Genomic DNA, 27,952 nt, shown 5'->3' with positions numbered 1-27,952 from the left:
CCGCACAGCCCAGCTGAACCGCACCCTGCACATAGGTTGTGTAAACAGTACATAATCTCAATAAAAGATCTCAATATCCTAAATGAAAACAAGGACATGGTTGTTAAGAAATGCCTAAGAGACGCCAAAAAAATTATTAAAATGACTCGAGTCGATTAATGAATCAACAACAAAAAAACTAAAACATTAACACGTGGCACGTCCCGCATTAAAATTAGAAGTGTGTATCCCCCTTCTTAAATTGAATGACAATATTCATACCTTCGCCCCAATCTGATTTCCACACTGTCCAGCCTGGATGTGAACGATTTCCCTCATGGTGCGTTCCTGATGCGGCCACAGAGCGTCCTGTCTCGACTTTACGGGCGTCCAGTCTTCAGTCTCTTGCTGTTGTGTTTCTCAAAATCTGCACCACATTTCTAGAGCGAGTGCTGAGCCGGCGAGATAGATAAACGTGCTGCGGGTCAGATGACGTCACACACGGCGCAGCATCCCAATATCCCTGTCTGCCAATAGGAGCGCTCGGCTTTGATGCAGTGGTCTGGAGGATCATGCCGCATCATCCTGCTGACATCAACCTGTCCCGTTCGGGAGAAACGGGGCCTTTTTACGCTGAGTCAATTAGGACTGTGTGAATAATCCTACAATGTTCAGGAGTAATTACCCTATAAAAATAAGTCAGTTTGTATCAAACTGCAGGTTAAAAAACATAAGTAGTTAATATTCTGATAAGGCATTGTTAACCTAACTCATAGATGTTTTATGTTGTAGTTTTAATAATACAGATGCAAATTCTGCAGGGCCTGATTAACTTGCTACAAAAATGAGCTGTGGTCGTCCGTTGAGCCCTGGGACTTACACATATGGGGGCTGGCAGTAGCTCAGTCCATAGGGGGTTAGGAACCGGAGGATGGATGGTTCAAGTCCCAGTACGGACCGAGGTACAGAGTGTGGATTGGTAGCTGTTCACCTCCTGGGTGCGGCCAGGTGCTGTTGAGCAAGGCATTGTAATGTTCCCCAACCCATTTTGGCTGGAACCCCAGAAACCAAGCAGTATTTCTACCCTCCCCCAGATGTCAGTGGGATAGACCACATAAGCATGATATTTGGTGAAATGTTAAATATACATTTAAACTAGATTATACCACATGCAGGGCCCCTCTATAATACAGGTCCTCAAGATTGGGTTAAAATTGGCCCTTGGTTTGCCATTTTTTTGCTCCAGGGAAGGCTGTTTTGGTCTGATGTTGGTCCACCACTGTGATCCAGACTGAAATGTTTCAACACCTTTTTTGATGGATTGTTGGACTGCCATTACATTTACTAGACATTCGTTGTCCACAGTGGATGAATCCTAGTGACTTTTCCTTTTTCCCCACTAAGGTGGTTTGAGTAAAATGTCTCAACAGCTATCAAATGGATTGTTGTTATAGTAAATGAATCCACATTTCCCTTAGAAGGAATTGTAACAATCTCAGTGATCCCATTATTTTTATCAGGTCAACAATTTGAATTTTTCCAGTACTTTGGATTATGACCAAATAGGTTGCCTAAGAAACTAAGATGGTCGAACATCTGCGTGGTAGCATTGTCATTATGAGCATATTAGCATGCTGCCGTTAGCATTTAGTTCAAAGCATTTCTGTGCCTAGCATGGCCATAGACTCTTAGCTTTGTTAATTGTGCTCTATTGACACATTTCACCAAACAAATTGGTTATTAATGTATATAGTGCAGCAAGGGAGGACCCACACACAGAGAACACAAAACAGATTCAGACTAGTTTGGATTGGAAACAGTCATGCACTCCCTGTTTAATTGTTCTTTTGAAAAAGGTACAAGCCCTCCAGCCAGCAGTGGAATTATGTAACTGCTGTTTTGCCTGGGATCTACTTTTAATAAAATCCATGTTATAAAATGAAGCACTCGGGTAGATTCTTAGTTGATCAATAAATAGTGGTTTATTTTACCAACAGGTATGGCTTATATACAAGTGCATTATGTTTGTTAAAACAAAAACAAAATGAAACCAAACAATCAGAAATTATAAAATGGTACAATCCATGGTTTTTACATTCATTCAAATCTCCCATCAGGACAATCTGAGTTGCACAGTTGAGAGAAGCAAAACCTGAAATGTGTGTACACCGGGGAGTTCATCTTGGTTCAAAACCATTCATTAGTCCATGTCATAATCCTTCATCTTAGCAACACTGGGCGTTTCCACACAACTGCTATTTACAAAGGCATAACCACTTTTTTTTTTTTGCTTTTCCAAAAAAGGTCACTGTCTCCTAGTCCACCCTGTCGCTGGTGCTAACATTGCTTTGGATCGCTTTTACAGATTTTTACTTTAATTTTACTCTAGATAAATTACTCTTAATCAGCACCGTGAAATAGCTGCGTGAGAGTTGTGAAAATGGAAGCAACAGATCTTGGAATAGACACTGGTTGTATTGTGCTGTGTCACTGTCTTTACACTGGTGCTGCATGTGCGTTTTTGCAATGCACAGTTCAATTTCTGCAATAAACGTACTGAGACAGAGAGAACAATACTCACAGACAACACAGACTCAGAGTAATGTGAAGCTACTGACCACTACAGTCAACCCACTCTTTACTGCAGACGCCAAGAATTCCTTAATACATCCAGTGTCAACACTCTTGTCCACAAAGTACATTACATTTGGGTCTATTGCAAAAAATAATGAGTTACAAGTAGAATATACTAGAATTTCTGTATTCAAAATCCCACTCCATTTTCCCTCTTTTTTTTTTTTTTTTTTTACTGTCAAGCCAAGCTCCATTAAATTTGACTTCACATGATCGCAGGGCATTGTGCTTTGAGGCTTAGCAGCATGACATGTAAGACATTAAATGTTCATATGAATCTTTCACTAAATGGAAGTTTGTTGACTTGTTCTATTGAAAGATCAATGATTGAATTGAGGAAAAAAAATGAGATTTCATACTTTGATTCAAGTTGCATTTGAGGAAAAAACAAAAAAAGCAGATTAGCTCAATCATTCAGACACCTAAAAATATGCAGTGCCTCTTTGATGAAAGCAAGCAGAAGAGGATTTTGGTGAGCAAAGTACCTAGAAGGTTCTTCATAAGTAACACCAGATGGTGTGAACAAAACAAGTCTGGTGTTGTCTTTGACTCCTTTATGACACCTAATGAGATCACCAATACTCCCTGGATGAATGTACTATGACATACCGCGAGAGGGTTTTATCACATTTGAACTGACAAGACATCATTCACTTGGCTCTTGAGTTTTACAGTAAAGTGTAATTATTATTATTAGTAGTAGCATTGTTGTTGTTGTTGTAGTAAACAGTGGCCTATCTTTAAATCCTACATCTTTCCCTGACAAACATTACAACCTCCAAAGCATAAATTGTGTAACTACAACTGTCTAGTTACACATAAGTCAAGTATAACACAGGCTTTGGAAGAGAAAGTGCCTCCTTAAGCAAAAGTTTGTCAATTTAATATTATGACTATGTTAATCTACCTATAAATAAGGATTTGACCTGTATTTTAAAATGTCTATTTGACACATTTATGATGTATTGCATTCTTTTATTTTAAGGTAAACTTAGTTGTGCATGTGCAGGTATGAACACATTGACAAACGTACATTAACTACGTTAATGCCAGAACATGATTTGGAAAACACACTGAAAGGTTAGCTTTGCTGCGACAGTTGGCAATCACATCGAACATTTTGTCATCCATTGGTTTCATTTCAAAAATAGCTTTTGTGTATTTTTTAAGGTTTGCTTTTAAGGTTTGTTTTGCTGACACGTTCACAATTATTTTCATGCTTTGTCCCAACTGCAAAGAACATGGTGGCACCACACTGAGGTGCCACAAATACTGTAAGAATGTAGTATAGCTTTGTACAATAAGGGCACGCCATGGGAGATTATTCAAAAATACTTTGAATATTTAAAAAAAAAAAGACTTGATCAAGCTCAACAACTAATTATGCATTTACTTACAATATCACATTTACAAATAAAAGCATTTGCATACCATTAATTCCATTGACTGAAACAATTGTAAAAATAAAAGTTTTTTTTCAGACTGACAAAATATGGGTCATTCTTTTCTCTAATATCGGCGTTCACACAATGAACCACTTGTTCATGAAAGCAATTTAGCAATCTCAATCTCGTCTCTCAATTATAATTCATTAAATGGTGATATAGCTTTCAATCTTTCAATAATTTGACAACCAATTTACTACTTATTTTGTATTTCTGAACTTTGGAAAAAATGGTTCATCTGATTCACGTTAATCCACATACAGTCTATGGCAAGGGACTGCACTAAATAGTATTTCCTCTAACAGGCAAATACTCCTATTCTCGTTTTTTTGGCACCATGTCTACATTTTATTTTGGTCAGAGTTGTTTTTGGCGTTGTATTTAGAAAAATCACTCCAATTTGGATTGTTTACCTCTGTAACGCCAACCAGTATGTTGTAACATTCAGATTCTTTTGTCCATACAAGTAAGGCGATATTTTTGTATAAATATGTTAGACAGACATTTCATTTGAGCAAAAGTACCAGTGATTTAATTTCTGTTTGTTTGTTTTTAGCATCCTTGTATTTCTCACCAGTTCGCTGTGATTGTGGATATAGTTGTAAGTCTCTTTAAAATGACAGACAGTGATTTCCCATTCATGTACATCAAAGTAGTTTATAGGCTGGTGATTTCCAGTGACACTTAAAAAGAGCAGAACATACTGTCACATTGTCACAAACCAGCCTCTGGCACTCTCTCACTTGTGTGGTCTCATTTATTGGCTAAATGCAGGAAGGGGGGACATTGAGAAACATACAGCATCTCTGTAAGACATGTCTACTCAACTCCAGATCAGGACAATCTTCAGTAAGTGCCTGAAGTCTGAGTAGGACAGTTTGTGCCCCCCTCCTCGCCCCCTTCCTGGTTATTCGTGTGGCGTGGGCTGCTTCCCCGTGCAACCGTAAAGCTTTGTCTCCTGACTGCAGCACTGGATCATAACAATGCCACACCATTGACAGTGTTGTTTTCTGTGCTGGCACTGTCCCTGATGGAAAGGACACCAAAGTCTATGGGGGAGGAGACGGTGCAGTCCATTAGAGAGGGGAAAGTTGCGTCTGTAGCGCCTAAATCTGTGATGGAAGTTGCTCCTGAATCTACAGCGAGGGATGCAGCTGAATCCTGCGTGGGCTGAATAGTCAGAGTGGTAGATTCCGGAGTGGAGGTGTGCAAAATGTCTGTGACGGGGAGAATGGTAGGAATCGGTGGAGTAGTGTTGAGAGTATCTATGACAGGGGAAGTTGAATAGGCCGCTGAGGGTGTATGGCCTGATTCAATGGGTGGAGGAGGAGTGGGTGAAGGGGAAATAGTGACTGGGCTAGGGGGAGTAGGGGAATAAGGGGATATGACATTCTCACAGGGAGAGGTAGAATCTAACTGTGGCGGTTGGGAGTCTATGACAGTAGGTATGGGGGAGTCTCTAGGAGTAGATGTAGATTCTTCCACTATTTCTAACTTGATGGGAATGTCAGAGTGTGTGCTAATAGAGGGTGGAGGGTCAGTGGAAATGTTGCAATCTGTTATCGGAACAGGAGAGGGGGTAGGGGATGGAGGGGGGCTCTCAGCCATAGATGAATTAGGGGAGTCTGCTAAAGTGGCATTAGAGGCCTCTAGCAAAGGTGGGTCGAATTTTGGGGCTAAACTGTCTATCTCATTTCCCGCTGTGTTGGGGGATTCTAACGTGGAGCTAGGCGGGGGCTCGATGATGGGTGTGGTGCAGATCAATAGGGAGGCAGGCACAGTTTGAGGGACCGGGGGAGTGGAACGGTCTAATGGAGGGGAAGGGGTAGTGGCTGACTCTTCTGTAGGGGAAGGACCGATGTCATTCATTTCAGGAATGGCAGAATCTGTCAATGGCTCAATAGATTCCAGGACTTCGGCTGGAGGTTCTTCGGCATCAGCTAAAAGTGGGTCTGTGACGCATGGGGGTTTGTGTAACGGAGTGGAAGACAGCAGGTGCTCTCTACTGGCATGTATGATGCCGTCTTTGCCCAGGGCTGTGATGGGGGTTGTGGATAAAGCTAAAACTGAGTGACCGTTGGGGTCTTTAAGCTTAGGCTTACAAGGGTGCACCTCCATGAATGTGGGAGCAGACATATTTCCGACCGATAGAACGGTCAAATCAACAGCTGATGAGGCGGTGGAGTCCATAGTGGACACTGCGGTGGCGGCTGCTTCGTGGAGCGGCGTGTCGTGCACCCTGGTGTAGTCCCTACTGCTCTCAGATTGAGTCAGTAGGAGACGTTGTTCTCCAGGTTTCCTCGGTGGAAGGAGAGATTGACGGGTGTAGCTCTCGCCATCAGCCAGGGTCTCAGGGAGGGGCTGGAAGCGCGTCTCAGGCAACAGGAGAATGCAGATGATGCAGATTAGAGTGCAGCAGGCAAAGATAATATGGTGAAGAAAATAGCCCTTCTGATTGTGGAGCTCCATGATGGGTGCAGTCAGCATGCCAAAGCCGGCGCTGGCTAGGACCAGGCCCAGCCCACCACCCCTATGGTGAGATGGAAAATGTTATCACATTTTAAGATTTATGATCACAGATACCTTAAAACCTCATAAACCTTGTATAAACTAGCCACAGGGGAAGACGGTTCACTACAATTAAAGTAAATCCCGAATCAACATGTTGTACTGAAATATCACCTAATTCATTCATATAGAAAGGGAAGATCTCTTTAGTTTTTCTTCATTCTTCTGTTGATGTGTGCTGCAGCCAAATGCCCTCCTCTACATAGAGTCCACTTCCTCTCCTGCAATTGCCTAAATTCACCACCAGAGGCCACCCTTTGACCATCGCCAGCAGTAAAACACCCCTTACATAACCCTAGATAATGAGCATCCAATGCTGTGTCATATATTCTCAAAGGGGATGGCTAATTTGTAGACGATGTGGATTACATTTGACACTGAACTGTGAGAATCTGTTCAATGATTCCGTACCCTCCTTTAACAGGAGGTGGAGCAGCTAATCCCTCTCTAGTAACATGTGATGCTATGGACACCAGCCACTGGATCAAGTTAATTATAAACCAATCAGGACATTAAAACAGGTGTAGAAGAAACACAAAATGTCAACAATGCCCAAACTAGAGCAAACATGAACACATTGTGGACTAATCCCCTACTTGTTCCATGACAAACAATGTGCAATACATTAAAAACAGCTGTTACTCTCCTCAACAGTAAGCACATTTTCCACATTGCATCATCCCAAAGTTTCATTGGGCCTACCTGATCACAGTGGGTGTGATCTCAGCACAGAAGAAGATGCTCAGGTTGCTGACTGCTTGGGAAGAGAACATGCCGATGATGGAGAATGCGACGGAGAAGTTCTTATTCAGCGTGCCTGAGCTATCTGCAGACAGAGCAGGAGACACACAATTTGTATACAGTAAACTGTGTAGTCTGTAAAAGGCATATTTAAGGGCTTGGGGGCTTTGAAAGATAATATTGCAGCATTTAGCATTATGTAACAACATACAGAGAAGAGACAATAGGTTGCTGGGAATTTAAAGGGGAGAGAGATTAGGTTTTTCCGTATTTTCTGTCGTATCTACAATGTTATGTCGGATTTTCATGTCAAACGTTCAAATAATGAGGTAAATGCATTTTAGAGAAATCAATGTGAGCATGTAAACGTTCAGATTTCCAACTGTGCGGATCAGCTCTGCTGCGTGTCGGCCCCGTGCTCCGGCGTCCTCCAATAGCCACCAGGTTCGGATTTGTTGCGGAACGCGCGATATAACAGGATGTAGTTTCTATAAACAGAGCCACAAACTTCTGACCTGTTGACTTTAGGCCTGTCTCCGTGCATTAGGACATTTTCAAGGTGTAGTGCAGGGAAATATTATCCGCCGTGAACACGGTTTATTTTGTTTTGAAAATTAACCGGATGTTTTATTTTGTTTCTTTCCTTAACTCCCTGTCCCGCACAATCTGCGGATCCCCCATAAGCTCTGTGTATCTGGTCTGGAGGGCTAAGGATCGCCGGAGCTGGGACGGAGTCGGAACGCAGCCGTTCCACAGTCAGTGAAAATACACACATTGACTGTAACTGAAATGTATTGGCTTCGCCGCCATTCTGGAGCCGATTCACAGCCGTTCCGCAGTTGGTGGAAATCGGGTGAACAATGTCATCTTGGCTGCCAGTGTTGTTAAATTGTCCCCAATTCCGGGTCACATTGTTCCTTAAGCAGTTCTGGTGCATCTGGTTTAAAAGCCCTAATCTGCAATTTGGGACTGCTGAAAATGCTGCTATATTCCATTAGTGTTCAATGCTAACTATAGTAGCTTCATGCAAACGGCAGTTTACTTTGTCATCTTCGCTGTAAATTAATTAAATTCTTCCCAATTTTCGTTAATGCTGAAACATATACGATTGGGTAATGTCTGGTTAAGAAACCTTTTACTGCGATTTTCGATGGTAGAAAGTTAGCCTACTGCTAAATATTAAGTTGCTGCATGCTAACGCCACATAGCTGTAGTGGCTAATGTTGGTCATTTCTCTACAATTTCAGGTCACTTTACTGCTGGGACATGTCAGTTTGTGTAGTATTTGGTTTAGAAGCCTTAATTTGTGATTTTTCATGGTACAAAGTCCTGCTATTCACTGCGTTGCAGTAGCTCCAGCTGATACTAGTTGTCACTACCTGATGTGAGTAGAATGGGTTGCGCATTCTCAGATTTAAACGGTTTATGATTGTTTGATTGCAAAAGTTAGCTCAAAACGCCATTCAAGTGACTGGGCACGTCTGTGTCATACAGAAATTTGTGTTATCCATAAAATAATGAACATTTCTCATTACAAACAAAAACAGAAGATGGAAATAATTTCAAAAACGTTTTAACTATCTTTGATTGTTTGATTGCTAACCTGTGGCCAACAGTGAACAAACTTCATTATGTAGGTCCAGTTTTACTGTATTGACATTGCAGGAGTCTCTTGTTAGTATCTTGTAGGCTACTTGTCGCAAAGTGTCGCATGCACAACTCACATCTGCGCTCGACTCACATAGGTAGTGACACTAGTGAAACAGCAGCGTAGGCTGCGGAGCAAAGTACTGATTCCAGGAAACACTCTAGCCAATTAAAGCAGACTAGGCTCCTTAAAAGTGTCTCATACAAAAGGGTGAATACAGGTGGAGCACCCAAGGGCAGTAAGAGAAAAAGGGAATAAGACGTGTTGAATATGGCATTGAGTGGATCAGAGTACTGTGCTTCCCACAGAGGGAACAGTGAAGAGATGATAAAGACATTGATAAACTGATGAGAACAGTGAAAGAAGACTATTCGTGAGATACACACAGCTCACAGTTGGATAGCAAAGAGATCTGTTCAACACAAGGGAGATGAATTAGTGAAATGCTAGCCATAATTAAATCTAGGACTTCATTCTGTGTCTCTGCAGGGCTTGTATATGCCTAATAAAATACTGCAGGATGTCTGTTTGCAGCACATTTCCTAAAAGCTCATCGAGATAATGCAGCAACCTAGATATAAGTGGTTTGATACAATTTAATTAACACTTTGAAGGAATGTGGAGCTGATAAAAATTATTTCTAAGCAAGAGTACCCAACTCAAATACTGGACTCAAGGATAATAGAAATAAAGAGATTATCCTACCTATGTTCAGATGGTCACTGTACTTCCCCAGCACTAGAGGAGAATGAGAGAAATGAACAGATATGTATCAGTGAGAGATTCAAAGCAAAAAATGATCATCATCGAATGTGCTCAGAGAGTAAATTAAAATCTGGAGTAAAACATTAAAAACAAAAACATAGACATATTTTAAGCAAAGCTTGTCAACATACACAGTTACAACATAAACTTCAAAGAGGAACATGAATCATGAGCATAACCTTGACGTGTTGACTCAGGTTAAACATTACAGCTCGGTCATTTGTAACTGAATAAACTGACGTGTGTACAGTTTTGATCACCTAGAACACTTTTTAGTAGACATTGACCCCAAAAAAGTTTGTAAACATGTTCAACTACTCCATTAAAAAACCATGTAAGTAAACTACGATCTTGTATGATGTAGGCTACTGTACTATGACTACAGCTTCCTCACAAACTGTGTAAAACCCTCCACCAGACCTTACTACCCTACGTTTTCATTTCATTGTTTGATAGTCAATTCAAGTGCTTTCAATACGATTTAACATACACTTTAAAGCTGTGTCACAAATGTGTTTTATTTATTAGAAAGGCTAAACAATTCCCTAAGTGAGAGGGGTACTATTAATTTGAGCAAATAGGAGTAAATAATGCATTTGTTGGGGACTATTGTCTGCCATGAATGAACGCACGTTTGGTCCACTGGTGAGTCTTTCCAGCGGCAGGACTCAAAACATCAGTCACATGTTCATGGTAATGATGAAGCATGTCCACTAGTGCCAAATTGTGGCTCATTAATATATAAAAAAAAACAAAAATAGGCGCTTTTGGACAACAATGGAGCTGTATCTATTCTATTTATTGCCAGTTTTGGTCTTTTCATTGGATTTGTTGGTGATAAAAAAATATAGAATAGTACCAGCCTGACACAAATATCCAAAGCCAATAAACAACATCCCTGTGGTATTTTCTTAAGTGGACATGTCATCCTCATAAAGTACTCACAATTGAGCAGGCCCAACTGCAGCAGTGACGCCAGGGCAGTGATGATCATAAACATGAGAAGGCCACCCCGCCGGCCCATTAGGCCCACCGCTGGGCACAGCGCCATGCAAGACGCCAGCGCAATGCCTGCCATTGTGTAATAATCTGCATAGAAGTTATGGAACATGGTTGTCTCCTGAGCTTCGGGGTCCATCATGCTGCGAGCAAAGCAGTGGTGGATCCCATAGCCTGTTAGCCTGTTATGTAAAGAACATACACAGGTCTAGGTTAGGGGATACTAGTACAGTAGGAGAGAAATAAGGGAATGGTAGAAAAGAAAAAGAAGGAGTGCACAAAATTGTAAACACAAAGGGGAGAAGACACAGAAAAAATTGGTCCAAGCAAATCTAAAAGATGAGAAGTTGGGAGAAGGCGGAACAGATTTATCCCATTTTCTTTTATCTCTACTTATCTCAAAGAAACTGCACCCATGTAAACACTGACTTACTGACACACAGGCACACACCCCCAAGCGAACACAAAAACAGGAGCCAACATTCACACAGGCTCTCTCCTGGTTGTCTAATGTTTCATAAGGACCGAGCTCATGTAAAATGTATGCTGACTTGGGGAGTTAAGGACACCATGCACTGAAGCTGGGTCAGCCTAGCTGGATATGGAAGAGAGAGAGGAGAGATCCCAGCGGACGTGATAAGAGAGAGCAGCACACATACAGTTTGGAAGGGCGAAAGCATTGAGCGCTACTGATCAATGCTGCATCAAGCCTCCAGGTTATTAGTGCTAACTCGTCTGACTGGCATTGCCTCGCCCCGACCCAGACATACAAGCACACACTCCCACACACTCCCTTTTTCTCTATCTAGTTTTTTAGATCCTTTCACACAGATACGCATTTTGACATGGAAATGTTCCAACTGTTTTTCAAAGTACTGATGCAAAAGGAACATACGAGTTGACGCAGAGCACAACAATATTCTTCCACAGGTTTCTCGTCCCGACCATTTTCACAATGCACGTCCTCTTGGGTTTCTTTTGAAGAGCTCTCTGCAGTTCTGAAAACAAGCAAACATGTTAATCCTTGAGTGTGACCGATATCTGACTGTTGAGGCCCATATCAATATTTAAGCATAACATCTAAGTTATTTCATAACTTTCAGCCCGGCAATGCAAAGTGTGATCATTATTAAGGGTTTAAAGTGCAATAGTCAACAATGTAGAAAAAAATAGGCTACATTTCTGCCCTGCTTATTTTGGACACTGCATGAAAGCATTATACATCTTTGGGGCTTCATGATTATTTACTATTAAAAGTTATTATTATTTAACCTATGTTGTTGCATCACTACATATAATTCTTTCTGTATAAAGAAACTATAACTTGTGTTGTGTTCTTGAGTATAGATTTTTTCTCCCACAAGTTTACATCTATGTCATGGTTTATGTATTATGACTGCTATGGAAATTAGGGGTGCAGAGTAAAGCTTTTTTTATTTTTTTAAAAATCAGCATTGCAATATAATCTTGCGCATTAACCACATTCCGAAAGATTCATCTATTGCAAGTAATATTGTAATACGGTATAGCTTAACCACATCTTTTCCTCACTCTGTACAGCCCTAATCAAGCCTTTTATATATGCAAACAATTGCTCTCCGGACTGCACCAGAACCCCCCCCCCCCCCCCCCCCCCCCCCTCTTTTTTTCTTCTCTCCACCGCCTACATTTTACATTTTTTACATTGATATTTTTGATATTTTACATTCTTATATTTTGTGTCAACAGTGTAAAGGGATTGCTTCAATCTCATTGCACAGGTACTGAGTAATTGCGTATGATGACAATAAAGGCATTCTATTCTAAATAAGAAATAATTACATAAAATGTTATGCGTAAAATCTGACGATGACATACAATTTTTACACCAGTACCTGTATTTTAATTTCACCTAGTGGTCCTTTATTACCCCAAAAATGATAATACTTTTTGTTGCAGTTACCCCTCAAATTTGAAAAAGGGCTCTAACAGACATTTAATGAGGATATTTACAGTAACAATTTAGTTTTCTATTAAGGATGGCAGTGAGAATAAACATTAGGTGACAATAAATTATGGGCAAAAACTTTATCGGGAATTATACAATTTTAAACAGTAATTTTAATAATATACAAAATACACTAAATGTCTTACACATGTATAGGTACTGAGCATGGGTGTGTAATTCAGGCCTGGGTGTAATAACAACAGAGGGTAAATTGTAATTTCCCCTTGTGGGACTAATAAAGGATACATTGTTATTGTTATTATTATTATTATTATTCAGAAAAACAATGGTGAACAATAAAATATTTATGTGGTCCACAGTTCTGCTTGCTGTTAGGCAGCACATACACTGAATCCAACATTATGTTTATAAGGTATCTCTCAGCCAATGTCATCACTCTGCTTATATTTCCAGCAGGCTCTAGGTAATCTAGTTAATCATCATGTCAAATTCAGATTTGAGATCAAAGGAAAGTTCAACAGTGGCTTGGCTTCTCTAAATTTGAAACAAGGAGACTGTTCTATTCAATGCAACCACAAAACATTCCACATGTATTTTTTAATGAGCACGTTTCATCCCACGTGACTAGTCTCCCGCTTCTTTGTGAGACAGGTACGACAACGCACACAGCAGAGACACAACCGGTTCATGAGAGGGAAACTACCCTATCCTGCAGGTGATGTGACATAGCAAATGGCGGATGTTTTGGTATCAGTCTGAGTGTTGCCACAGAAACACACCTCTGCTTTGCGGTACGTTATGTTGACTCAGGCATGTGACAACATTCCACACTTCCGTCTCAAGGTTATCTCGGGGCTGTACAGCTCAGGCTTTCCGGTGATCTCCTGGCCCGGCTACAACACTCTGAGTAAGACTATTCAAACTGAGATATAAGCAAATCAATCCGCTCCCTTTGCAAAGATGATGTAATAAGTTGTTACACATGCATCTGTAGTGTCTTAGTGCTTGAAAAAGTTGCTCAGCTGCTCTGATGTAGCGGCTGGTATTACATTTAGTGCCTAACATTGTTAACAACAGTACAAACGTACCACAGTGAACAGTGTGGTTAAAGTTGAACACAAATGCAATCTGCTACGACATTTAACAACAACAACAAAGTTCACTCTGCTCTTTGCCTCTGGCAGGTCTTATGTACACACAGTTAACCCGGGGTCAAAGAGCGTGACCTGCGTGCATGTGCCGCCCACCATCCTGTCACATCCTGACACCATCCCCACCCCCACCCGGGCTATAATGACATTATTGAACATTCTCGTGTGTCGTAATGTAATGTTCAACACCCACTGCTACCTCTGGAGTGGTCCGTTACTACGGCAACCAGACAGGATCCAGATATAACCATGTCAATCTGTCTTGTTGAGGAAAGCACAGCTGGGAATACTACCCAGCTCTTTAGAAAAGAAAAGCTTGGAAGATGTCTTTTAATGCTGATTTCTTCAGAATTACTGTTAATGTTGTTACCTGTGAGGATATTGTCGGTGTCAAGCTCCATGTTCACTTGGTTTTTCTTTGCTATGTGTCCCATGATCCACTTGGAGCGGCAGTACTGCTGGGTGGCCAGCAGCCAACGCAGTGACTCAGGGAAGATCCTGTCAAAAAGACGGGGGATGTCCTCGTTAATAAGACATAAAAAAAAATTGAGTCAAAATGAAATGAATCCTCCTTTTAAAAGGCGGATTGAAATCTATCTAAATCAAGGCTAGACATATCACTAAAAATTAAAATTAAATGCGGAAAAGAAAACTGTATTGCTTAGCTAAGGTTAGAAATTGTATCCTGAACAGAAAAACCTGGTTCACACGCAAACACTTAAATACCTAATAGCCTTCCCAGATGTCTTTACAGTGGGAACAACAAATAACCACATGAGTGCCAGCCATTGTTATCGCCGTTCCTGATTTCGTTTCCCGTCCTTTATTATCTGGTAGCTGTATTGCTACATGTGGCAATCTTCTTGTGAGTGGTCGGGTTTCTCCTCACAGCCATATGTTGATTCAAAGACAGTCAGCAAAAACAATGCCACAGTTGCCTCAGTTGAGTTGCTTTTCTCTGGAACAGTCTGTCTATGTGAGTAAAAGTGCAGGATTAATTATGTTGCACTAGTGTGGTTTTAAATTGTTTCCCTAAATCAGCACACTTAGATCACCTGCTGTGTTGGAACTATTGGTTCTGTAAGTCTTTTTTAGCCAGCAAGGTTATAATCAAACAAAACCGTTAAAAAACCCTTTCCAGAGCTTTGTCACTTGACTGCTGAGTTATTGTTGTTTGTGCAGTGACTACCCTGATGTATGCCTAAGGTTTCTGACTTCTGCTCTTTACCATGGTCAATATCGGTTCTTCTCTCTGTGTCCTACTCTGATTGAAGTACATCATATCACCACTATTGATGTTTGATCAGTTTAGTGATTTTATGCGGACACAGCATTGAACAAAGCCAAGACCTTTGATAACCATTATAAAAATCTATATTCTTCGATTTTCTCTCTTTTGTATTTATTGCCGGATCTTTGGAGAAAAAGAGATCGCACTCACAGTAAAGGTTGCTGCAAATGAGTTAACAAAAAGACTTTCAGCTGGGAACCTACTGGTGAACAATTTGACTTTCCGGTTCCTTGTTTGAACTATGCAAAGCATCTTTGGCTTAACCAGAAATTTATAAGACTATCAAATCACTGGTTGCTAACACATGTAGAGTTTAATTGCAAAAGGCAGCACATATTTCCTAACCTGAGGTGTTAGACGGTTTGTAACACAGAACCACCTGAGAAGTCGTCATTGGAAACTATGTACCTGGCAGGTGATTGGTTGAAATCTATCTATTGCGCTCATCATTGTTGTTTTGCATGAACAGTTGCAGCCGTCACACACACCTAAACCATGGCCATAGCTGCCAGTAGCTCCTCACGGCACGCTAATTGGTTCGGTAAACTGATAGTCAGAGCAAAAACAAATTACCTGAAGCCCGACAAAATGAATTATCGTGTGATTTGTGATCTCGCAATTCCTGCGTGATTTCGTGATATTTTGAGAATCCAGCTGCCATGCAAGGTAACATATTTCAGTCTCAGAATTTAAACTGTAAAACACCTTGTTAACAGAATGACAGGTTAGTGCCAAAGTGATGCTTGCGTCTTATCCTTACCATATGTAGGACAACATCAGTAGCAGGGGGCAGATGATGCCAGCTTGGAGTACCTGCCAGTCACGGCAGAGGTACGCCATCCCGGGCATCAGCAGCTGACCCCCCAACACCACAAAACTGGCCACCATGGTCATGGAAAAACGCCATCCTGGCAGGCACAGCTCAATCCCTGGCAGAGATGAAAAGAAAGAGAAACAACAGTATTAAGAAGTTGTTCTAATCGGGCTATCCCCAGACCGAGCACAATCTTTTAAGATTGAACATTAGTCTGGGGAGTCAGCTCTGTATTTTCTACTGTACAAGCGGCGTGATCAACAAGCATAATCGGTACGCAATTGGATAGTCCTTCAGCCAATCACACCATCTGGGTGACGTACTTTGCAGACAGCGGCATCGACTTTTGCATTCATGAAAACAGCAAAATTTGAGAGTGGCTTGCGTGATGCGTATTTTTCCATGCATTTCTCAGTCTCGGCCTCCTATCACATGCAGATGGGTCTGACCTACAGATGCACCGATTACAACTTTCTTATTTCGATTTCCGATTTCTCATTGAGTTTGATCTGCCGATACCGATTTTTGCCAATTTCGATTTTCTAACCACTTTACAGCACACCCAAATATTTATTTTCTATCTTTTCTTTAATAGAACATTTTACATTTTGCATAGAATATAAAAAGATTACTAGATAGCTAGGTGGCACATGGTTGTTGATGTGATTTAATGGCGATTGTTGAACGCCCATTGTATTTTATGTGCATTATTCACATACTACAGTAGTTTTGAACGGGCGATGCTTGGCCTGTGGTATTAGTGCTTGTAGAATTTTTCCAAACCAAATTGTACCCCAAAATTAGGCCTCCTTACAGAAGGACCCCAAACCACTTAATATGCAACACCACTGTTTAGCCTTCTACAGACTTAGTGTAGGCTACGACTACATCAGAGGAAGACATTGTACTACTGAAGCACATATCTGCATTCATCAACCACCAGAAGAGAGAGAGAGAGAGAGACAGACATTGTCTTGTGTCGTATGATCATTGAATAATTTAACACTTCAGCAGAGGTGTTACTTTCCATACAGGTTTATATCACGGTGAAGTAGGGGATTTGATTTGGGGGGGTATTTTGGCAAACGGGATGCTACAGAAACATCCAGTTCACATAGCTGATTGCTTTTGATTAGAAAGCGCTACATAGGTTTCCTAGAACCCTTTTAATCTTTCCCGGGTAAGACATGTGTTTAGGTACATGGTACATGAGATCTAACCTTTAGCTGTTTCTTCTTCTGACAGAAGCAGGCCAGAGTAAATGAATTATCCAAACAGAACACAACCTGTTACTAGGTGAGGCGGACAGGCCAGAACATGGATCCTGGTGGCGATGATAATGCTCATTAATAGAGCATTACGTTGTCCTAATTAAACATAGACCTAATTCCCAGGCCAACATTATGACTACTACTGTATTAAAATTGTGACTTTTTAACACAGAAAACACCAAATACTGATTAACACTTGTTTAACTAAACAAATACTACATTCATCAATAGAAACTTAAAGTGGTTATCCTTAAGATTTCTTTTGTGTGTATAAAAAAATGAGAAACCGATAAATCACCATGTACAGTTGTTGTTCAGAGACAGTAGACAGGCCACGACAATAGGCTGCTGTCAGAGTGAACTGACTAGAAAGAGGTTCCTTGTGCTCAATTCTCCTCTATCAGAATGGCACTGATTCATTCACCAAACCATTAGCATGCACACCACACGGGCAGCCAGCAACCACAGACAGTCCAGCCCTTTAGTTACTGCAGCATAGAGAATGGCTTCTCATCAAACCATAGAACAGTGAACCACACTGTAATACTGCTATTCTTGGAATGCCCAAATATTTTGTCCTGCTACTTTCATGCCCTTTTTATACTTAATTTCTTTTGCTAATGGGTCTATTCTCCTGCACAAGAATGTGAACAGTCTTCAGATGGGCCTTTCAAGGTGACAGCGCCGGCATAATACAGTGGGTGTCGGCAACCCCGCTTCATTTCAGTGAAAAAGACCGGAATTTCAATTAGGACTTGCTCCCTTCTGAGGACATGAATAATGCTCTCTGTTCACAGACACTATCACAGCTGGAATGACAGGGCCAATGAGCTGAGAGCAGGGTGATGGGTGCAAGACCTGCTGGGTTTGAACCAACTAACCCCAAGACCCCTTTTCTGTGTACTGCTGGGAGAAAAGTGACGGTTCACTGGTTACAGACTGCATGGGATTTGACTTCTTTGGTTATGTATAAAGGCATCATGTGCACTAAACAGGCCACGGTTTTGTGACCGGAAGAGTAGATCCTGGGGTGAGGTATGAAAAAATTGCTGACATGCACAGACATATAACGGTACAAACTATAGAATTGATATAAAAATATAAAAATAAGTAAATATATATACACAACATGGCATGTGTTGTGTTTATGGTGTTGCAGAATGAAGACCAGAGTTTATTGTGGAAAGGAAAAGAGTTCTGAGCTCCTTACTCTTGCTGAACCTAATCCTCCACAACCCACTAGATCAGCATTCCCACAATGCCCTGCTGCCGCCTGTGTTCTCATGACATAAATCTGTTAACTAATTTGATGACACATACAAGAAACTGACAGAAGATGCTAACTGAGGATCTCTGGGGGGACAAAACAAGTGGAACATACAAGCTAATGAAAACTAGACCCGTTTAAATGCATTTGGACACTGTGGTGTACAAAGTGAAAATGACATCATCACTGATCAAAACAATAGCCAATTAATAGTGAGGATAATCCCCAAAGAAGCTTTAGCTGGGTTGCTGACTTTGGCAAAACAAGACTATGACTCACACTCTCTGGTACACACCGCAGTAGCTCACTAGTCTTCCGTCAAGTACATCGCTCAGTCAAGAAGGCCTTTTGTTTTACAAGTGAAAGATTGGTTGACCACTAAATGCACTCCGTGCAACCACGCCCTGTAGGCTACTGTCACAACCTTTCACTGGTCACATGAGGTCCAATTGGCCCAGTGCCAGGACTTTACTGCCTATCCTGACAACTCAATCTGTTAACTTCATAATAAGGGTCTCCCTTATTACTAAGTTATACTTTTAAGTATTTCTCTGTACTGAAAAATAACAAAGTTTGTGTGCTGCGATGGATTTTTATGGCATAACTATAACTTCTTTTAGAGCCTGGAGCTATAGGCCTACTTGCAGGTGTTACAGGTGAAACATTAAGTGTCGCCCCACAGCTTTGTCCTTCTCCTTCCATGTCTTTTACCTGTACTTCTGTAAATTCTCAGGGTGAATGGTACCAGATGGTTCCAGACTTCTGAATCAACACAAACATCTCTGATTGGTTCAGCAATTAAACTAGATCTGCTGCTATACACATTTACCCGCTGTCAACCAATCAAAGCTTTGTTGGTGGAATTGAAAAAACAAATGCCATTTTTTCTTAATAGCTAACTACCTAGCCACACCCATTCAAATTATCGAAAAACAAGAAAAATGGACAAGAAGATGGCCGCACTCAAAGATGGGGTGAAAACCACCCATGTGTGAAATTGGGTTGAGATCGGTTGACTGTAAAGGCTAATGACTCACGTCATTTTCAAACTCCAAACCAGGGCCCCTTTATGCCCTGAATGGACGCATCTGCATTTGTATGGTTTCTCCACAAATATATTCAGGCCTTTAATTTGTCGTCCGTTTCCTGATAGATACTCACGTTCCAAGTCTTGCATCTACATAGTAATGTACTTATTGTGTGTAAGCTCAAATGCCTGGTTCACTTGCCTGGTTAAAGCTCCACACCTTCAAAGCTGTGGTCACAGATGGAAAGGCTTGGTGAAACCAAACTCAATTCAGGCATGTGCATACTGCTGATGAGTTTTTGGAGTGCTTCTTGTGAGTGACAGGCCAGCGCAGCATTGTCAGCAAACAGCACTTCCCTGATTAGGACCCAATGAACCTTGGACTAGAGTTCCTGCAGATCGAAGAGATTTTTGGGTGAAGGCAAATTGCATCCTCAGTGGAACATAGTGATCACACAGTGTGGGGGTGAGTGCACTGCACTGTTTAACCCACAGCTAACCAGTCTCTGAGAATAGGACCCATTTCTCTTAATGTACCCTTCACATTTTAACAGAATGTAATCATCCAAAAAGCTTCGGCAGAAAGCCATTTATACTGAAGGTAAATCATTGAGATTGTGGGTACATCCAAACAAACTGGAGTTTATTTACAATTTTGATCTGGCAAGTAACTCCCAAAGAATGCTCCCAAGGAAGAGTCCACTGTATTGTTTTCTTCCCTTTCTTATATATGGTGCGATTGTGTGAGCACACAAACATCCCGCGGTGTCCTCCTTTCTTCCATGTACTGAAAAGGGGCTATTGACTAAGAATAAGGTCATACTCATTGATCAGTCCCTTATCTGGAGGTGCAAAGAATGCCAAGTAGCCACAAGCCACAGGCACATTCCTTAAATCTGTGTAGTCTGAAAGTCTCTACAATCAAACCAGAAGTAAAACACTACCAGAAGAGAATTTGTCTTTGATCAAGTTTAAGTGTGTATGTCCTAACTACACCCACCACTTCACCACTGCCAGCCCCGTCCTCCCACACACAAAGAGTGAATACAGCGTGTACTCTGACACACATACATAACTAAGTCCTAAGTTACCCTAACACAACAGATTTGTCAGCCTGACTGAAGAAGAACTGAAACAAGAAAGTTCAAAGGTTGCCCATGCTGTTTCTGACAATCACTGGACTTCACTCAGGAATTTGCGACATGAGATAGCTTGTGGTTATGTCATGCCATGTCTCTCACAGACAGCAGGGTTGAAAATTAGACCACGACCATTAGGTCACAGAATGGGCCTTTAATCAGGGAAGTGGTCTTCTAAAATAAAGTCACTGACAAATAACCGATGTAAGATGCATGTAGGGTAATTTGTTGTTAGGGGAGGAAGATAAATTGTACCCTGCTTAGAGTGGGGGGGGGCTTAACCCAGTTATCAGGTAACAGCTAGTTTTGAATGGATGAGGACAGGTCAGTCTGTGTTTCATAGAAAATACCTTTTTTTTTGGCTAAAAAGCATTTCCAGTCTGTACACAGTCTCCATCACTATCCCACCCAGCCTCTCTGTATACTTCATCATCCTTTACAGGCATTTCTTAGTCTATATCCATGACGTTCCACTTCCTGGATTTCTCTCATTCTGCTGGAAATTCCACAGGATGTCACTGTTTTCGGATGTCCCGTTAGCTTCCGCCTTCTATGTGTTATTTTAAACTCTGTTCTGTTGCACGACTAAAACAACCTTTGACCGTACACATGTTCCACCAAAACAAGTTTCTTCCCGAGGCTATTTTACAGAGGCACTGTGGTGTCACTTAGCACCGTCCAAGACGATTGTGGTTTGTTTAAAGAAATGCCAATAAATCAGAGCAGGTTTTTTTTCCCATTTCGGCAATACGAGACTAGGCATTTCTTAACATTCAGAATTAATCATTTGCCGTAGTGAGATCCATTTAATGGCAGCACGATATCTCTGCAGTGATGTGAGGTGGGCCTAGCTGCTGTCCTCAGGGAGGCCTAGCCATATGATAGCAAATGAAAAGCTTCTCTCTTCAGAGTCCAGATATGGCACGCACTACTCAAATCAGGCCAAAACCCAGTGATATCCATCAATGACATTACACACAAACAGAGCAAGACAGGTTAGGGGAAGAAGGTAAGCAAACAAAGCATGCTGTATGTCAGACTGTATCAACAAACAGGAATCTGACATTACAACAAAGGAAGCCATTTACACAGATAAATACACATATAGCTTCCATCTTTCTGTGCTACCCCTAGCACTTCACCTGTGTGCAGAGAGCTTAATGCCTGTGGTAACAGGAGGGCACCACCGGGGGAAAGAAAAAGCACCTCATTACAGGCAACACAGGAAAGAGGACAAGACTGCCCTGGCTAGCCTGACATAACACTGCAGCAGAAAAAAATGCATCACAGATCATCCTTCCTGTCTGTAGAGGAAGCACTACTTCACCATCACAAGGCAGGAAACATGCACATAGACAGCTGGGGAAAACACATGTCCATTTAAAGTCTTATGGCGGACCAAGTTATAAATGAGTGTTGTCACATTACCAAACATTTGGTTTTGCATCATGATTCCTAAATAAAAGAGAGGAAATACACTCAATTGCCCGTATTGTGCTCTATTTTTGAATGTTTTTGCTTACACACATTCCTATTTACAGTAAATACAGTTCCTATTAGTATGGCACATAAATCCTTTTACAGCCCCATGCTTTATATATAATCATATCCATATGACTATGATCTAATTTTACATGGTTCATATACTGTACATACACATTTTTGTATGTGCTCATTTAATTATTGTACATCAAAGCACAGATTCCTTGCTATGATACCACTGTATCTCAGGCCATCCATCAACATTAATGTACCTCCCGTCCCTGTGTTTGTGAAATGTTTTTATTTATTTATGTTAAAAGGAGTGACAGCAAACACTACTCCAATCAATACAGTCTGAGTGTCTCGGCATGTCAGCATTAATTTTACCGTAGTGACATGAATACAGGACTTATTTTCCCTTTATAAATTGCACTTGCTAAAATGGGGTCATGTAACATTCACGGACTAAACGAAAATGTGATACATTTAACAAATCACCCTTTGTCTGTCTCTCCGATGCTTCTCTCTCCTTTTCTTCCATCTTCTCTCCCAGATGTGACAAGTGTCCATAAGCAGTGAAAGACAAAATCCAAGCCTCTTGGTACAAAAAAGAATGTGTGCATTTTATCCAGGGCTTGAGGCAAAACACAGTTCTAAATCAGCTTGAAAACATATTTAGTGAGAGAGTGGTTCCATTATTGGCATTTTGTTGCACATAGCAACAAGTGAAGATTTCCAAATAGACTGATACTATATTTCCTTTAAATGTTAAGTTATCTAGATGACCAGAAACTTAATCATAATCTATTGGGAAATATACCTTGGCAAGTATGTAACACCTCAGAAGTCATTAATGTGTAATTATCAAGAGGAAGAGAAATAAACTTTAAGGAATAAACCATTCCTTATCAAAAAATAAGTGGCATCAATCTGAGCAGGCCATTTCCCCAAACCATTAGCATGAGTTTGTCCCAGAAAAACATCCATAAAATAAAACATTTTCCTTGTAGATAATCACACAGAGAGCAATCAAAAGCATGTACTGTAGGCTACGTCAAAGGTTACTGACAGGGAAGTTATAAAGCTATTCGTTTATTACACAGCTTTGTTGAATACTCAATTCTAATTGGTCTGGTCTTGGTATTTTATTTCTGAAGAGCTGCTATGTATAACAGGCCGTTGCTATGTGTATTATTTCTCACACACACACACACACACACACACACACACACACACACACACACACACACACACACACACACACACACACACACACACACACACACACACACACACACACACACACACACACACACACACACACACACACACACACACACACACACACACACACACACACACACACACACACACACACACACACACACACACACACACTTCACACACACAAACTTCACATGTATAGGCTTGCCTCTATGGATTTGACAAGACAGTGAGCAAAAACTCCACTTAAGATGAGTTAGAGACATTTGCTCTTTACTGTAAGACCATTATACAGAGTTCTAAAAGTAAACATCCTGCCTCTTATTAACATTTAATATATGCTTTCAGGGAAATTAAAGGTGTCAGATGAAAACCATTGAGCTCATGCATACGTGCACACACTTCAGCTGGCATTTTTGTAGAGAGAAACCTCACATCAACCCACCAATTGTTTCACTATAGTACTACAGTAGCTTATGTGTACTTTGGCCTCTGTAATAATACTCAATCTTATAAACTTATATGTTTGGTGTGAATAAATGCTTCATGGAAAAAAATTAATGTGTGTCTAGACAAGCATCTTATTTTAGCCCCACATTCAGTAGCTGATGTGGATGCATGATATAACCTGTGCACACACCTTGTCTCCAGCTGATCACAAAATTCTCTCCCCAACACCCATCGCAGCCAGCTAGCATGACTCAGCTAGCTGATGTGCTGTTTGTGTTTGTATGTGAGGGGAGTACAAGGTGAGGGTCGGGGTGGTGAGTAGGGGTGGGAATCTGTCCATCGGCCCATCACGATTCGATTCCGATTCAGAGGCCAAAGATTTGATTCAAAACCGCTTAGCAATGCATCTTGATGCAACAATTCTGTATGTACATTTCCATGCGAGATTTAAAAAATATTAAGACATACATTTGTTAGATTTGACAGGTACATTATTTGTCACACACAAGTTTTAATGAAATGTTTTGTCTACTGAGGTTTTTATTGTGTAGTCATTCCATTCTTAAGGCTTAAACATGCTTATGAAAGTCACCTTCTCTCACACTAATCTTCCATGTTAGAGGCTCAGTCATGTTTAAAGGTGGAGAATTGGCTTCTTAGAACATGAAACATGAGGTGGTCACATGTAATGTGATAAAGTAGATGAACAGCATATGTATGTATATATATATATATATATATATATATATATATATGTATGTTATCAGATCCAGTGTGTATATACAAAAACTTTTTTTCTCTCCTTTTGGCCATTTTTGGGCGTTTTTTATCTGCACTCTTGCCTAAACTTGTTGTCGATTATCCGATCCTCTTTCACTCAGTTTTCTGATTTGTACATGTCTGGAGATAGTTCCTTTTAAATTAAAATCGACACTTTATTTTTATTTTTTTAAGTAATCAATTATTAACTTATCAGAATTGAACATTTAATCGTTCTGGAGAGAAAATTGCGATGCATCTAAGAATCAATTATTTGTCCCGCCCCTAGTAGTGAGGTTGTTTACCTTATGAGCAGCACCATGATGCTGAGCTATATGAACTATATGTGCCCAGTCTGTCCCGCCTGGTGCTGTGATGCTAAAAAAAACTAGCACACACTAAATGAGCACTAGGTTGTAAATAGAAGCACTGCATCAGATGACTTTCTATAGCTATCAGCTTTGCTATTCTGCTGTTATACTCTGGAGCCAACATACTACAGATCATGTCAACTATCCATTAGCCTAGTGTATACACGAAAGGGCTTAATGTTATGCACATGCAAAAAACACTTGCCGTGTTGCTGATTTAGAATCAGAGGTGAAACATTTTGCTTTCTCCATCCATATGGCGTTTCAACATTCCTCTCAGTCTTTATGATACACTTTTTCCCTCCTCGTATTAGTTGCTAGTTGCTACTCTCTCTTTGTCTGAAACCACCTGACAACCAATTGTCTTTTCCCTATTTCTTCTGTCCCTTGGTGCCAGTTAGCGTATCAGTGTCACATCATATCAGCCATGTTAGGCCCAGCAGTGGGCCTGACTTTGACAGGCCATCCTGGCAGAAAGGATAGTAGCCGTGTGCAATTTGCTCTACAAAGAGGCTCACTCAAATACTGAAAACTCAATGGGTTTTGTCACTGATACCTCCAGGGAACAAATATACAAGGGGCAGGTCAGAGTTGTCTTCTAATTAACTGCAATACCCTATTCACAAGAATGTATGAAATGTACACAGATTACACAGGACAGCCAGACTTGGGGTGGCCAGACTTCAAGATCCATGAACTAAGACATAATTGCACATGAATTGATGAGAAAGGGGGAATTAGTGTATTGTCTCCAGTGCAAACACATCCAAAGCTGGGATTCGGCCTCGACTTTTGTTTGTAAGCAGAGCTAAACAAAGCAAGCCACAAAGGAGGGTCATGTGGTTTATAATGTTATGTGCAGAAAAGGACTGACACAGTGTCAGGAATGAAATAAACATTTGCTTTTGCCAACTGTCATGCAAATTTAAAACATACCCTAAACAGAATGGCTTGAAATAAAAACAATTGATCCTCTCTCTCCTCTAATGTGTTATTGAACGACTGTCCTCGTCCTCTTGTAGCAGCTCTTGTGGAGTTTTTGTCGATACAGAGTGGCTGCAGGGTAAATATCATGTGACAGAGGCCACACATGATTAGAAATGAGGGCAGCTGTATAGCAACACAAAAACCTATAGAAATATGCAAAGCTCAAACAAAAATCTTTCCAGCTCAGCCTTGCTCAAGTTGAGGCAACTATGTAGTACTGCAGCAAGCAGTTCAAAGACAGAGGAATGTCAAAGAAAAAAAAAAAGAATCGATTAGTAAAACAAATAAGAAAAACAGCTCATGTGGGGAAATTAGTTTGTACCCAAATAAAATGGGAAACCCCGCATTAATTTTGAGGAAGAATTATATTTGTCTAATTTGTTGACAGGTCTCTGGCTGACTAATCGTTTCATGATTGTTAAATGAGGAACTGTTAGCTTGAATTATAATCACCTGTTTCAGCCTGAATCAAGGAGCAGTTGTGTTTGCTATCGATGCAAAGGGATCAGCATGGGTTATCTAACCAGACTCCACAATCCTGCTCATGCTGGTAAATGCTGGGCTTGTCAGGGCGATCAAGGTTAGACAAATACTGCCTCTAGAGTTACTTGCCTATAAAGCTACAGAAACTTTGAACCTACTATTTAAGATATTCTTGGAAACTTGTGAGCCATTGTGCGACCAAACAAGTACCTGAATATGATTGCAGAGGGTAAGGTGTTGCATTTACCAGAATAAAGATTAAGAATGCCTATTAAATTACAACAGATTTTTTGTGACCGCTCAATATGCTTTTTAATTACTTGATTGCAGACTGTACGGTAAAATTGTAAATGGAAAGAATGTAAAAATAAGAGAATGGTAGTGTAAAAAAGAAGGTAAAGAAGGCAGACTGTAAGAGACTGAGAAAGATAGAATAACAGATGTTGAACTACAGAAAGAGTAATGAGAAGAAAATATGCAGGGGAAAACATAAATCTTTACTCTGAATAATTGGATTCTTTAGAAACAAATTAAGTTTATTTGGAATGCTGTCTATATTCAAATGCCGTTTCCTTTTAATTAGTCAGAATGGTCAGATACTGCTCAGCTGTCCTGGCATTGAGTCGTTAAAGAGGCATATGACATATGTTTTCAAATTTATATTTAAATCTGCCCTTCTATAAAAGTAAGTTACATTGTTCACTGGGCCATTATGCAGAACAAATGTCAGATGAATCTTATCTCTTATGATGGCCAACACATTAAACGCTCATTTTTGTACCTTTTAAAATGAGGCTGTAGCTATTTACAACTTACACATTCCTATTCTTTCTTTAGATTTTTGAAGTCTCAGACTAAATCTGAATACTATTCTACATTCCAAAAAGATAAAATCAAGAATTAGACAAAGAGATGTAGAGAAATTTTGACCCCACTGTCTACTACTATTGGGTTCCAACCACCAGGCTAAGAACCAGTGATATTCTAAGTCATAAACTGGGATATTGTGAAAACAAGCAATGCAGATGTCAAGGTGATGTAGATTTGATATGATTCCATAATGTACAGCTTACTTACACCCCTATGCCTCCCCCTGTCCCTCCCTCTTTCCTTTGTCCCGGGAACAGACTAAACAGTGCTTCTATTTTGGGAGTGCGAAAAAGCTTTTCAAGGTGTTCAATGTGGAGTAAATCAGAATGACAAGGACACTGAGGGCCCCTTAGTTCATCATCTCGCCCTGGCTCCCTACCTCTCATCTTCCCCTTCCTTCCACGTTTGCCACCACATGAGAACAATGCATTAACTGCATGGCCAATTATCAGGACACTATCAGACCTTTACCATACAGAGAGAAGGTCACATCAACAGAGAGGATCCATTTCTGAGAAACTTAAAGCCTACTCCTGCAGTAATGAGGAAAACTATATTAAAGACAAGTTACCACAACCCCCCCAACCCCTCATGCCATTATCAGATTATTGATTAGCATTAACAGGGATTAAAATCTCA

At 40.6% G+C, this 27,952-nt stretch overlaps 2 protein-coding genes and 1 long non-coding RNA gene across 5 annotated transcripts in view; 1 reads left to right on the top strand and 2 right to left on the bottom strand.

Moving 5' to 3' along the window:
* LOC117954833 (tubulin beta-2A chain) overlaps positions 1-517 on the bottom strand; it is a 4,628-nt gene extending 4,111 nt beyond the window's left edge. For both annotated transcript variants that reach the window (XM_034888854.1, XM_034888856.1), the window contains exon 1: positions 262-517. In XM_034888854.1, coding sequence (XP_034744745.1) covers positions 262-318 — 57 coding nt within the window. In that variant the 5' untranslated portion in view covers positions 319-517. The remainder of the gene's footprint in view (positions 1-261) is intronic.
* Positions 518-1,942: 1,425 nt separating this feature from the next.
* Positions 1,943-27,952, bottom strand: part of LOC117954832 (solute carrier family 22 member 23-like) — a 34,956-nt gene continuing 8,946 nt past the window's right edge. For both annotated transcript variants that reach the window (XM_034888852.1, XM_034888853.1), the window contains 7 exons: positions 15,930-16,098; positions 14,249-14,376; positions 11,675-11,777; positions 10,726-10,961; positions 9,721-9,753; positions 7,329-7,452; positions 1,943-6,588 (listed from right to left, as the gene is read on the bottom strand). In XM_034888852.1, the coding sequence (XP_034744743.1) occupies positions 5,034-6,588; positions 7,329-7,452; positions 9,721-9,753; positions 10,726-10,961; positions 11,675-11,777; positions 14,249-14,376; positions 15,930-16,098 (2,348 nt within the window). In that variant the 3' untranslated portion in view covers positions 1,943-5,033. The remainder of the gene's footprint in view (positions 6,589-7,328; positions 7,453-9,720; positions 9,754-10,725; positions 10,962-11,674; positions 11,778-14,248; positions 14,377-15,929; positions 16,099-27,952) is intronic.
* LOC117954834 lies at positions 8,224-8,738 on the top strand. Its single transcript, XR_004658898.1, has 2 exons — positions 8,224-8,272; positions 8,615-8,738. It is a non-coding gene; the product is annotated as an uncharacterized LOC117954834 (long non-coding RNA).

Source organism: Etheostoma cragini, chromosome 12 (genome assembly GCF_013103735.1).
Source record: "Etheostoma cragini isolate CJK2018 chromosome 12, CSU_Ecrag_1.0, whole genome shotgun sequence".
Classification (NCBI taxonomy): Eukaryota; Metazoa; Chordata; class Actinopteri; order Perciformes; family Percidae; genus Etheostoma; species Etheostoma cragini.
Note: the sequence above shows the minus strand (reverse complement) of the source record. Positions and strands in the feature narration are given on the sequence as shown.